Here is a 13,054-nt window from a genome sequence, read left to right as displayed (position 1 = left end):
CAGACCAGCCTGCATTCCACGCTGGTTCCTGGTCTCTTCCTCTTCCTGGCAGGAACCGCCCGACATACACGCGAGCACGTTCTTTCTATGACTCTGCTTTTTGGCTTCCGGGCTCAGGCTGCCCAGGTCAGCTGATCCATCCCTCACATGACCAGTGTTGAAGACACTGCAGCAACAGGCTTTGTTGTTCCATCTCCAGCAAGTGGATTCCATACCCCTTTGGATCTCATCTGGGACAGCACGGTTACTGGCGCCCCCCATGCCCCACTGCTGGCACCTTTGGATGTCATTGGCTCCTCACTGCCTCGGTGACTTGTAGTGGTATCGTAGACTCTGTTAATTTTCTACTATTTTTACTGGTACTTTATTATAATGTTTTAACATGCTATGAAGGAATACATTTGTTTTCTTTTCATCACCTTTGGGTCCCATTGACTTGGCAGTTACTTTCTTTCATTAACCCATTGAGCGCTGACTTCCAGTTCTCTACATCTACTGATTGGTAAGCTGCAATTTAATGCATTTTTGGTTTTGAGTTTATTACCGTTTTAAGAAAATGTCAACAAGGCCCATACATCTATCCTTTTAGATTCCGTCTAAGCAGCAGAATAGAAAAAAATGATAAAGGCCTTATTTTTTTGACTGGCCTGGTTAAGAAGTGCTCCAACATCCTTTACATATTTGCAGATTTGAGAAATAACAAGAAACAAGGTTTTCAGAGCAACAAAAATAAAAGCTTTTATTTGTTCATTTGAATATAAAACAGGCGTTATCACAGATGTACAAAGCGTACTGGTGGTTTAACATACAAGAAGGTTGCTGTCTTTTGCACATAAAAATTTTATTTTAATTTTTTTTCTAGGTTTCAGCTGTGATTGGCTGAGTATATGACATTTCTCAAACCAATCAACACTCCATGAAGTAACGCTTCTGCTAACATTCAACTAATAAACAGGGACAAGTCTTTCCCTTGGGTAAAGGGTCAAGCAGAATTAAATATATAATAAAACAAGCACCATGAGGAATCTGTTGGATCGTGTGTGTGTTGTGTGTATGGGTTTAGCTGTACCCTCCTCTCGGTCTACCCACATCTGACTTTTAAATAAAAGAAAAAAAAAAAAAAAAAGCACAAATATCACAAGACAGAAGTTACAAGATCCCATGAATGGTTTATCTACAGTACGCTTTCTAATACATAACAATCCTTTATTGCTGTTTCTTCGCCTTGCAAGCACCAGAGAGGGCACTCACGTGTCATGTACAATGGTCACAACACATAGAAATCCGGAAAACTAGCAAGATACATGATCTATTTGCAGGCAGAGAGTGCTACATAATTCCGTCTTTACTACTCGGTATTTGGCCGCTCCTCCATCTCCTCAATTAACATTTGCTGTTTCTTGACATCCAACTAATACCTGAGATCATATGCTGGCATTTAGAGTCCACACTACCGTATAAAGGGCTGAACGGGCCGGCAACGCAGGCTCTATTGTATTACTCGCATATTCTCAAAGTCTACAACACGGGTAAAATCCCTTTCCATCGCTAATATTTGAAAGCCTCTGCTTTTTAAAAACAAAACACCACAACATTGGTCCAAGAATGACAAGCCAAAGAAGAAACCTGATATATATAGAACAAATTACTCCCCCATTACCGAATTGCAATGCCAGTACGGAGCTTTTAAAAATTAACTGTAGAGTATAAAAGGTGTTGTGAAATTTCAACCCTGTAAAGATGAGGTGAGCATGTAGGCATGCCGGAGATGATGCCTCAACTATCAGCAAAGGTTTTTCCAAGTCTGTGATGGAACACGAGGATAAAATGACTGCCGAAAATCTGAAAGTGTAACTCCACTTTGATGAGGAAAAAAAGCAATCCCTATAGTCAGTTACATTACAACTACCTGATAATATTTGTATTGAAGCTCACACATGGATTTCACTTTCTACAGTCATTTCCTATTTCCTAAATGGGTGGGCCTTCTTTTCAGAATTGTTTGAATAGTCCGAGTGTAGAATAAAAAACAACAGGGAGCCAACCACATGAGCAGGATATTTTGGGTGGGGGTAGGGAGTTGTGCACATCAACAGTGTATAGAATGTTGCCACACAAGAAACAAGTTTGATTTTACTGGTCAGCTTTAAAAAATCTGCTGCAATAAACTGCAGATTGAATTAGAAAGGTCATGTTTATTAGTACTAAAGCTCAGTTCACACTGGTGCGACATGGGATCCGACTTGTGAGAGCACAAGTCCCATGCCATGTCGAATTCAAGGTTTCCCTATGACAGCCATCTTAACTGATCCAACACAAGTCGCCCTGACTTAAGAAAAAGTTCCTGCACAACTTTGGTCCGACTTGGGTGAGATTTCAGCCCATAGAATAGAATGGACAGTCGCATCCTATTCAGATTAGCATGTTAATGGATGCGATGTGTTCAGAGGTCACTGGGAATTTGTCACTGGTATTTTGATTGTTCAAAGGACAAGTCACACTTTATCAAAGTTGGATCAAAATGGGATCACAGTTCATTAAAGTTGCAAGTAAGTCGGATCAATGTCGGGCTGAAATCGCAGGGCAAAGTCAGATCGACAGTTGTGCGATTTTCATGTCGGAGCAGTGTGAACCAGGGCTAATATCAAAAAGTTGATCATTTGATTGACTTCTGTGATGGGATTTGTTGGAACATTTTTTTCAATCAGCAGCTGCAGCCACTGATCAGTGTATTCTAATAGCTGTGAGCGCTGCTGTCAGAAAACAATGTCCCAGCAGGTGAGATTCCTCCATCCACCTCGTCTGTGTGGATGATGGAATCTGTATGCCTAAAGTCAGGTGGATCCACTTTTACTCTGATCTGTACATCCTGCTATCGTTTAAGGATGGCCATACATTAGTTATGTTTTTCAACCAGAGTGATGAATAAAAGAAAATGACTCGATTCCTCCATTCATACACTCCATGTGGATGGGGGAATCCCTCCCATGAGTCTTTGTATTGTGACAGCAATGAGACTTTGAGAGAACATTTTCCAACAGGCTTTTTGAACACAACCAGCCTGCCCATACATTGATCAAAATTCATCCGATCTCTGCTGAACCAAAATTCAGTCCATGTATTGGCAGATTAGGTCAAGACAATTCTTATTACTCTGACCTATATATCAACGTCTTATCGCAGCTTTTTTTTTTTACTTTACTTTGACCAATGCATCAACTCTTTTCTGAGTCAGAAAGATTTTTTTGTACTTTACCTTATTTATTTACTCTAGTCTCTAATGTAAGCCTATTTTGTTTTCTTAAAAGTTAGGAGTTTCACCTACTAAAGTTTTATTTAAGGGGGTAACTGAGGCATTTTGTAAACATTAAGATAGAAATGTATGTGAATATTGATGATATAACATTATTTTACAGTGCAGGTTCAAATAATGGATCTTACATAACCCGAATAACACTTGACATTCAGTCTGTAGCTATAGGTCTAAAGCTGGACAAAAATAAAACCAATTACTAATTTTTCTGGGATCCCACATATAACTGTATATGAATAGTCCTGTGAGTGCCTCTATACCTCTTTTGGAATTAACTGTATATGAATATATTTTTAAATACCAGTATATACACAACAGGATTCATTTTTTTTTCTTCTCTTCAGCAGTTATTATAAAAATCAACAAAATGTATCCATTTATTCTGGTTTCAGGGGTACCTCAAAGTAACATAAAAACAGTATGGGGGTAGACAATTTCAGGAACTCAACTTCCAATTTCTTTCTCCATGCTACAGGGCCATTGACAAATCAACTTAAGCTGACTCTTTCACGAATCAGCCTTCAGTTTTTCTAGATTAGGATGTCTGTACTTCACCACAGAGTTTTCAAGCTTTAGGATCCCTCAACAGTTGTTTCCATTGTGTAATTGGATCATTTATATTTCTTGACTCCTTTCAGTGTTACGATTGGTTGGGTTGGTAACCTGGTGGTAGATTTAATTTGCTGGCATCAGAGAAAGTCTATTGCAAAGCACTAAGAAGTGAGGAGCTGCCTACTACACCATGGTGGCAATACTTACTGCATATTTAGAACTACATGTGCTTTAAATTTAGTATGTCTCTCTTGGCATGGTTTTTCCTTTGAGTTAGGAGTAAACATATTCACAGAGAATATAACTTAAATGTGTAATCATGACATCTATTTTAATAGGATGTGTAACGTCATAGACAAATGTGCAAAATTAGATCTTGTAAATGTAACCAACGGCTTGACAATGAAACAGATCGGCAGTGGGAAAATAACAAGTTTTCGGGAATTAATCACGGTTAAGGTCAGTAACATGTATACATTTAATGTGCTTAAAAATGACATCATCATATCAGAAAGTTCTGAAAGACAGGCTTATTTCTACAGTCTTGTGTAGGAGATCTGCTATAGTATATCTATGGGCAGCAATAAAAAAAAAAAAAAAAAAAAGAGAAACACACTAGAAAATCTCAAGTGGATGCATTTTCAAAAAGTAAAAAGTCTTGCTATCGGGGATAAAGGGCAATAGGAGGGCTGTGATCCTTAACTATGAAAACAAGGCTCCCTTCCTGTGATGAAAACATGACTAGATGTCTTGGCCTTTGGTCACATGACTGACATAGCCTGGAGCAGAAGTTTATTATCTATTTAACAAAGGAAAGATTGTACTTCAGCCCTTCTATTACTATTTATATATTTCAGAAGAACTGTTAACATACCCATCAAGTTGGAAATAAATCTGTTTTAGGGTGCATTCGCACTTGTGAATACACCCACACTCCAATTAGATTTGAGGTTCTAGCAATTAGTCGCAAGAGGCAGCCCCACTAAAAGCAACAGGAGGCTGCCAGCTCCCGCAGCTAATCACGGCCACTCGCATGTAATCACTTATAAAGCGATCACATGCAGGTAATCGACTCTAGGAGTAGGGAGTCCATTTCCAGGGCCAATCACGCTCACGTGATTGTTGCATGAACCCCACTGGGGTTCTTACATCTAGAGTGTGGGTGCAATCACAGGTGAGAAGCTGTCACTTTGCATATATTAGGACAAAGTGACAGTGTCTGCATCTAGCTCACCCCCAGGCATGCATACTTATACAGCCATAATCTCTTCCCTGATGTTGCATATTTCCCTATCTAAACTCAAGTGGGGATGAAATCATGACAATAAGGCTCCATGCACACTGGCTTAAAAAAACGTTGCTTCTACAGGTGTTTTATGTTCTGCCTGAAGAAGCAACTCAATGTTATCCTATGTGTCCATGCACATTAGGACGTGAAGAGGCATATTTTGAGTTTAACGTTTAGAGGCAGAAAAAACCCTTCTGGATAGCGTTTCTGATTGGAGCTTACAGGCAGAAAAAACATAAAACTCTCCTAAACTCGTCTAGACTTTGTACAAAAAATGCTCTATATGAGAAATTTTTACTCCCAGGAGAACAGATGTTTTTTTAAAGCCCAGTGTGCATGGAGCCTAACCCATGCAACATTGGTATTTGGCGGCTCAGTTCTGATCACTGTCATGGGGCAGATCATATCCCCCCCATGGGTAAATATACATGTCTTGTATGGTAGGCTATGTGGAAACGTAGTTATGTTTTGAAAGGGCAAAGTGATAGGGCCTCTTTAAAAGATATTGTGCATAAGATATTGGATCAAAGACATCTGGGTATAGAATCAATTAACAATACTAAATACATTGGAAGTAAAAAATTCATATGCCTTATAATTTTTTTAATTCTTTTTTTATGGGCTTTAATTAAAAATTCAGAGGGAGTGCAAATCAAGTTTTAAAACTTCTATGAATACTTATTCTGAAGTATGTAAAATGAATGGATTAACTGCATCTGAAACAATGTAGATGGAACGAGTGAGGCAGCACACTAACAAGGATTTGGAACGGGCTATGAATTTCATGTAACTGTCTCATTCCTCAACATTCTTATTTTCTTTTATTTTCTTTATATATTATTAAATGTATCCTCTGATCAGCACACACATTATACAATTGTATCTACTGTTGCTTCTCTAAGAGAAAGAAAAAAACAAACAAAAAAAAATTATAGTGCATTTCAGCCATACGTTTTGTACACCATCTAAAGGATGGTATTTTAAATCCACTTGCTGGTATCTAGAATAACTTTTTATACGGGAACACAGGCAATCCACGATTGCAGTTTTCAAACAAAGATTGTGAATAACACCCAATTATATACAGTGGGAGACACCATGCAAGTGACATGTACTGCATCGTAAACATTAAAATATATCCCTTCCCGCATAACCCATTAGTGAATTTATAATTTCATATATATATTTGATGTGATACTATCCACTCAAGATAATACAACGCTTTTTTTTTAATATTAGCAAACATTACAAGAGTTTTAACTTTCTTGAATGTGGTTTTTGTTTTATACTTCTAAAGAGATCAAAATAAATTAAACATTTTATACATAATTACATATGGAGAGTTAACTTATTTTATCTTTTTAGTTCAGTACAAAGATACTTCCAAAAGTCCACCTTAAGTATACTATTTTTTTATAACTGATTCAACAATCTCTAGCTTTATTACTCTCAATCTGAGATGAACAGTAATTTTTAATTAGTGTGCTTACGTATGAATAGCTATGCAAATTCTCTTGAGACTGCAAAATGAGGCTTTGAGGTGGCCAGGCTATATTAACCACCAGCCATATTTAGCCCTGGGAGGCATAACATTTAAATAAAACTTTTTTCTATTTAATGATTACAGTAGTCTGTTTTGGTTGCAAAATGGCACCTGATAACCTAATGCACGTTCGTATTGGTTTGCAGCCAATAACTAATTTCTCTATCAGAAGGAAAAACAAAGCTTATAAAATAAAGTAAAAAAAAAAAAAGTCCCTTCTGATATCAGTGGGTTACACACTGGAAAAATTAGCAGCTGACACACTTTGGCCTCAATCCAGTACCCAAGAATTTACAACATTAAATTATACCTTTCTTTAAATTACATTATTATGAATTTGGAATTTATTTATTAAAATCGTACCTTTTCTTCCCCCCACAAATAACAAGATTTTAAAATGTATTACATTTTCAGATTAGGTTGTGTCAACTCGTTGATGCAATCCCACCATAAAAGGTTTCATAAATCAACCTACTTCCATTATATTAAACATAAAAATCCTTCATAAAATCCACAGCTACATAATGAAAACAATGGGGTCAGTTTAGCAACATAAAAACAAATAACTTTTTAAAAATTGGCATTTAAAATAAAAAAAAAAAAAAGTAAGTTGATGGTCACACAGACCTTTAAATTTCAGAGGCCTGTAGAGTTCTCAACTCATTCAATTGAGGCAACACAGTACCCTAAAAAAAGTCTTTTGGTGCTAAAGTGTAGTGGTAAAAACAAAAGCACATTTCACATTCTGTCTGCTCAATTAATTGAGGAATTCGTAAGTTAAAATGACAAAAACTGCTCCATTCTGAACAAAGGTTATCCCCTTATTTGCACGTTTGATTTTCTTTTTAGTGGACACAAATTTTTTTACATCTATTGTGAAGTCCATGGAAGCCTTAAAATGTACAAGACTACATGTTGTAGGCCACATATATGGGATCCAGCTGATCTGCCAAAAACCCATCTCGTAGGTGCATACGTTGTTTCTCTCCACGGGAGTTGATAGGAATGACACCAATGTCCACCACTACAACCACGCCTACGATAAGATAATGTTCCTCCAAGATCACATTTGTGACCAGCGGTACAAGATCCAGGGCTTCCTGTTCTGAGCCATCAAGCTCCACGACAACCACTAACAAGTTCGTCCAAGTAAAGACAGCACTAGAGGAGAATAATAGTAAATTTTAGAACTGATGCATTTATGAGAGCATACCTAAATTATTATCCAGAGGCTTTTGACAAACTGAGCAAACACATTACTAGCAAACTTGGCACTGCAATCAACAGACAATGTGTTTTGCTGTAATTTGCTTTCACACAACCTAAATGCCTACTGTTTACAATAACTACACCTACTGAACGTGTACTGCCAGCAACACATAGGGGGAGATTTACTAAAAGTGGCGCACACCGAATATGGTGCAGCTGTGCATAGTAACCAGGTTCTAGGTTTTATTGCCAAAGCTTAAAAGAGAAGTATGGGTTTTTTTTTTTGCAGAATCAAACTTACCTAAGTGGATGCAATCAATCACAGCTGATCGCTCGGTTTTCACAGCTCCGTGAGCAGAGATAGGTGGCTCTCTGCTCTGCCCCCCCGTGCTCACTGGAGCGCTGGGCTGTGGAAGGGGCGGGAGCGGCTGGCTCATCTTCCCAGTGGCTTGCTGAGAGGCTGAGCTGGTTGGCAGTCTGAACATGTGGGCGGATCCCGACTTCATTGTCACGATCTCGCCCCAGCCTTGACCGGCTCTGTTACATCAGCAGACAGTGGGTTTCAGCCTGCTGTTTGCTGAAAAGGGGTCGCAGGAGTGCAGAAGAAACTGTACTTCTGTGACCTACATGAGCAGTACAGCCAAACAAGCTTTGGCTGTACTTCTCCTTTAACTGAACAAGCTAAAGTTAGAAGCTGATTGGTTACCATGCACAGCTGCACCAGATTCTGTGCGCACCAGTTTTAGCAAATCTCCCCCATAAGCTAATGACTTTTAATAGAGAAGTCCACTAAAAGTGTCTCAGTGAATTACCTATGGTGTGTTAACAACAATTATTGCTATTCTTTTCCAAATTGAAATGGTTAACTTTACCCAGGAGTCATATTTCAGTTTTGGATAAGAAGGTGGATTTAATCAGTTATCTGCTTTTTATAATAACTGGAGACTCCAGTGCAGTCTTTCTCAACCCTTTCATCTCAGAGGAACACTAAGGGGGTTAGTTACTAAAACGAAGTTCAAAATCTGGTGCAGTTCTGCACAGAAGCCAATCAGCTTCCAAGTTTTATTGCCAAAGCTTAATTAAACAAGCTGAAGTTGTAAGCTGCACCAGATTCTGAGTGCACCAGTTTTAGTAAATCTTCCCCTTAAAATCATTTTTTAGAACTCGGAGAACCCCTGTTAATGGTATATTTACAGCTAACTGTACATTAGCATGATCAGAATGCTGTGGATATAATCCTAAACATCAATGATTGATATAATAATGAAAAAATAATAATAATGTCCAGAAAAGAAAATCTATGTAATAATAATATAAGAAATAAGAACATATTTAAAAAATGTCCCCTTACATTAGTGGTCAGTAGAGATATACCCCTTTAAAATGGTAGTCAATTGAGAAGACTCCAAATGCATTGGTGGTCAGTGGAATGTGCCCCATCAAGCTTGCCTTTCAAAAAGAGGAAGTGACCCTGCTCATCTGACTTTTAGTTAAAGCAGCAGTAAAGCCATTAAAAAAAAGAAAGAAAAAAAACTGGTCCCACTGCAAGCTAATGGCATAAGTGCTAGTATGCACTGCATACTAGCAAATTATGAAAGACTTACCTTAAAACTAAGCTCTTCAGTGGCACACTGTCACCACTCACACAGGGCTTTCATCTTCATTGAGTTATCCTTTCGGGGTTGATGGCACCGGCCAACCCATGATGATGTCACTCCCGCGCATGCGCGCCACGGCACAGAGCACTGAAGGGATGGCATGAGTATGCTGTTCCTTCAGAGTGCATGTGCCAGTGACGTCACCAGGTATCAAAACAAGTGAATATCTCCTAAATTGTGCATGTTTAGAAGATATTCATTTTACCTACAGGTAAGCTTTATTATAAGCTAACCTGTAGGTAAACGTCACAAAGTGGAGTTTACTACCGCTTTAAGAAGTTCCCACATGGTGCTGCGAATTACAACAGTGCTCACCCCCTTAGTTTAAAGTCCAGGGATGTACTGTGATATGCCAAAGGATATCTAAAGTCAGCAAGCTTTGGGTTTTTTCAAATTTGAAAGTATGTCTCCTGAAGGAAGGCCACCCCCACCCTTCCCCTCCACATGTCCTGGAGGACTCTGGTCCTCTTTTCAAAAAAAAATTTAACCATTTGACATCCCACGTATAAAAATTTAAGAGGGGTTTAGGGATATGGGCTCTCACCTGCGCTTGAGTATGGACAAGGTGGGTGAATGCTTGTTAAGTCATGTTGGAAGGCAGGGATGGAAGAGAAAAAAAAATACAACCCCCCCGCCACTTCTCCACCAGGGGATAAAAGAAAGAGGGGAAAAAATAAAGCTGTGCAGAATATTTACCATTCTGTTACGCTCTTGTGGGCTCTGATTACAGATGTCTCTATATCAATTGGGTGGTATCTCATCCCTCGCAATTCCATTGCTTCATCTAGAGCCCCCACAACATACAGAGCATCATGGCGTTCTAAAGAAGAAAAACAATACAGTTTTGTGTTAGAGAAAACCAAAACAGAACCTCCATTGGTATGTGAATAAGAAGTACTACATTAAAATAGATCTATACCTAAACACTAAAATGTCGCATAAGCTTTAGGCTTCATGTACACAGGGCGTTTGAAATCCTCTTCTGAACGGCGGAAACTTGACAGCTAGTAACCGACGTTTAAAAACGTTTGTCTTGCCACTTTTACATACCATGCTTATGCGTGTTTATGAGCATTGCCTTTAGAAACTTTTTTTTTTTTAAAAGATAACCTCCCCAAATACCCATAATGCATGAAAAACAAGTATTATTAACTATTTCAGCCATTCTGTGAGAGAAGAGAGAGTGTGCTTTAACTATAGAGCTTCATCTCTCCCTCTTCTTCCCCCTCTCTCTCCTTGCTTACAGGCAACAGCATGTGGTGAAAATTGTGTTTTTCCACATTTTACATGTTCCCTTTTAAAAACGATTATAAGCGCAAATGCCCATAAACGCGGGTTGCCCCGTTTACAACTATTTGGGGTTTGAAATGCCGGTAAACTATAGTCCTGAATGTGATTTTTCTGCTTTCAAAAAAACGGCAGTAAACTCAACTGCCTCTGAACTCCTCTAAACGACCCTGTGTACATGTACAGATAAGATCACATTGAGGAGATTTCAAGGGATGCTGAAAAAAAATCCCAACTGCTCCTAACTGTGAGTTCAGCAGCTGCTGTGTACATGAGGCATTAAAGTATATGTATAGTCAAAACTTTTTCTTTTGATGATGTGAGGAAAATTACTGTCAGAAAAAAAAGCATTTTAAAGATTTCCCTTTACTTCCTCTCAACAGCAAACAAGGAAATCCCTACAAAGTGAGGGGAATTTCCCTCTGTTGTTACCAGAACAGGTGTCCCCATTGGAAGAATAACTCCACCTCTTGTTTTGGTGGCAGCTAAAATTTTGGACACAGACAGCAATAAAAACCTAACGGTTCTAATTCTTCTAAGACATTTGGCTATACATACAATAGCATTTAAAAGTAGATATCAGTCTTTTTAAATCTGCAGATTTCCACAAAATACTGTAATACCTGATAATCCTGCCTTGTAGGTCCTTGTTCAGGCACCTCCTGTTATGGGTTGACAACCATCTCTAAGTTGTTGTCACCCTGTCACATGCACCCATGGTGGAGACTACAAACCACCATGACAACACACATTGTGCTGGAGCAAGTATACATGTAGACAGGAAGTAGATGAAAAAGGCTGGATGGGATCATTTGCAATGAGAATCAGAAAAAAAGGTGAAAACGGTATTTAAAAAAAAAAAAAGGTGGTATGAACAATAGTTCCTTGCATGGGTTATACACATTTTAAAGAAAAGAATAAAAGATATGTAACCAGCTAAGAATTAATGACTGGATTAATCCATTCTTAAGGTGTACTCCCTTCACTGCTCTTACTGGCATTTACCAGCTGTTGCAATGACATGAATTTCAATGTATTACATGAGCGGATGTCAAAATGCAGCCACTCCTGTTTAAAAATGGCACTTGCAGAAAGTTTTCAAGTTTCTTTGAGTAATACAGCATAGCAATTAATTGTTTAGCATTCCATTCATATGTAGATCACAGATGTTACCTTAATCTGCATATAAGGAGGAAAAATTGGAAAAGAGGTTTGGTCTTTTTAGGCACAACCAAACAATTTGTACAAAAATATATTTTTACTGTAAACATAAAAAATCTATATTAAAATCCCTACAAATCAAATATAACATAAAACGCAGCTACTGTATATAACTGACAACTACATGGAAACTTGGAGATGAAAAAATCATTCCGTTGTGGTGATGGATCCAAAAGTGTGGTTATATTACAGGGAAGCGATGTAGAAATGTTGTAGGCTCTACATGTTACGCGCCTTGCGCTTCTTCAGGAACATCAGAGTGATATATAATGTGCAGTATAGGAAGTACTTGCACAGCTTACAAACAAATTAAGGTAAACAAAATGCAGGGCAGCTGCTGGGGGGTCAGGTAATCCCGTCAAGAATTCTAGTTTAGGTATAAAGTGTCAGTTCAGTAAGTAACAAGCAAGATGAAAGGGCAAAGGAGAATTTTTTTTCTTGTAGAAATATTTATGTCAAAGTACCACAGGCACATCGAGGCATATCCCAGGTAGGGACAACCACTAGTAAGGTCCTCACTAAGGAGTAGTTGAACACACTAGCTTGTAAGGAGCCAATAACGTCATCCTCCCCACTAAACTCAGAACACTGGATAGATTACGGAGTAACTTAACACAGGACACCCCGCTCGTGTAACAGCCGCCACTGTACTGGCACACCAATTGCGCGTGCCAGTACAGGGGCGGCTGTTAGTGGCACACGCAAACATACAAAAAATGTATGTTTTAATTTGTTAAATTAAGTAAATACAAAATGATCTTGAATAAACAGGCCCATACCACAAATGTAAACAGCCTCTTTTCTAACCAACCAGAAGTAAAGGGAAGTTGTTCTGGATTTGTAGACTTTCACAAACTCATCTTGGATCTTTTGACAGGTAAAGAACAGGGTGCAAGCTGCTTTCTACATGGATCAGGCTGCTTTCTACATGGATCAGGTAAAGAACAGGGTGCAAGCTGCTTTCTACATGCTTTCTCAAATAA

The 13,054-nt window shown here is 38.5% G+C and overlaps 1 protein-coding gene across 8 annotated transcripts in view; it reads right to left on the bottom strand.

The window, feature by feature from the left end:
• Positions 1-719: 719 nt before the first annotated feature.
• Positions 720-13,054, bottom strand: part of DIP2C (disco interacting protein 2 homolog C) — a 751,814-nt gene continuing 739,479 nt past the window's right edge. For all 8 annotated transcript variants that reach the window (XM_073629914.1, XM_073629915.1, XM_073629910.1 and 5 more), the window contains 2 exons: positions 10,260-10,383; positions 720-7,857 (listed from right to left, as the gene is read on the bottom strand). In XM_073629914.1, the coding sequence (XP_073486015.1) occupies positions 7,605-7,857; positions 10,260-10,383 (377 nt within the window). In that variant the 3' untranslated portion in view covers positions 720-7,604. The remainder of the gene's footprint in view (positions 7,858-10,259; positions 10,384-13,054) is intronic.

Source organism: Aquarana catesbeiana, linkage group LG05 (genome assembly GCF_042186555.1).
Source record: "Aquarana catesbeiana isolate 2022-GZ linkage group LG05, ASM4218655v1, whole genome shotgun sequence".
Taxonomy (NCBI): Eukaryota; Metazoa; Chordata; class Amphibia; order Anura; family Ranidae; genus Aquarana; species Aquarana catesbeiana.
This window is presented reverse-complemented; position numbering and strand designations above follow the sequence as displayed.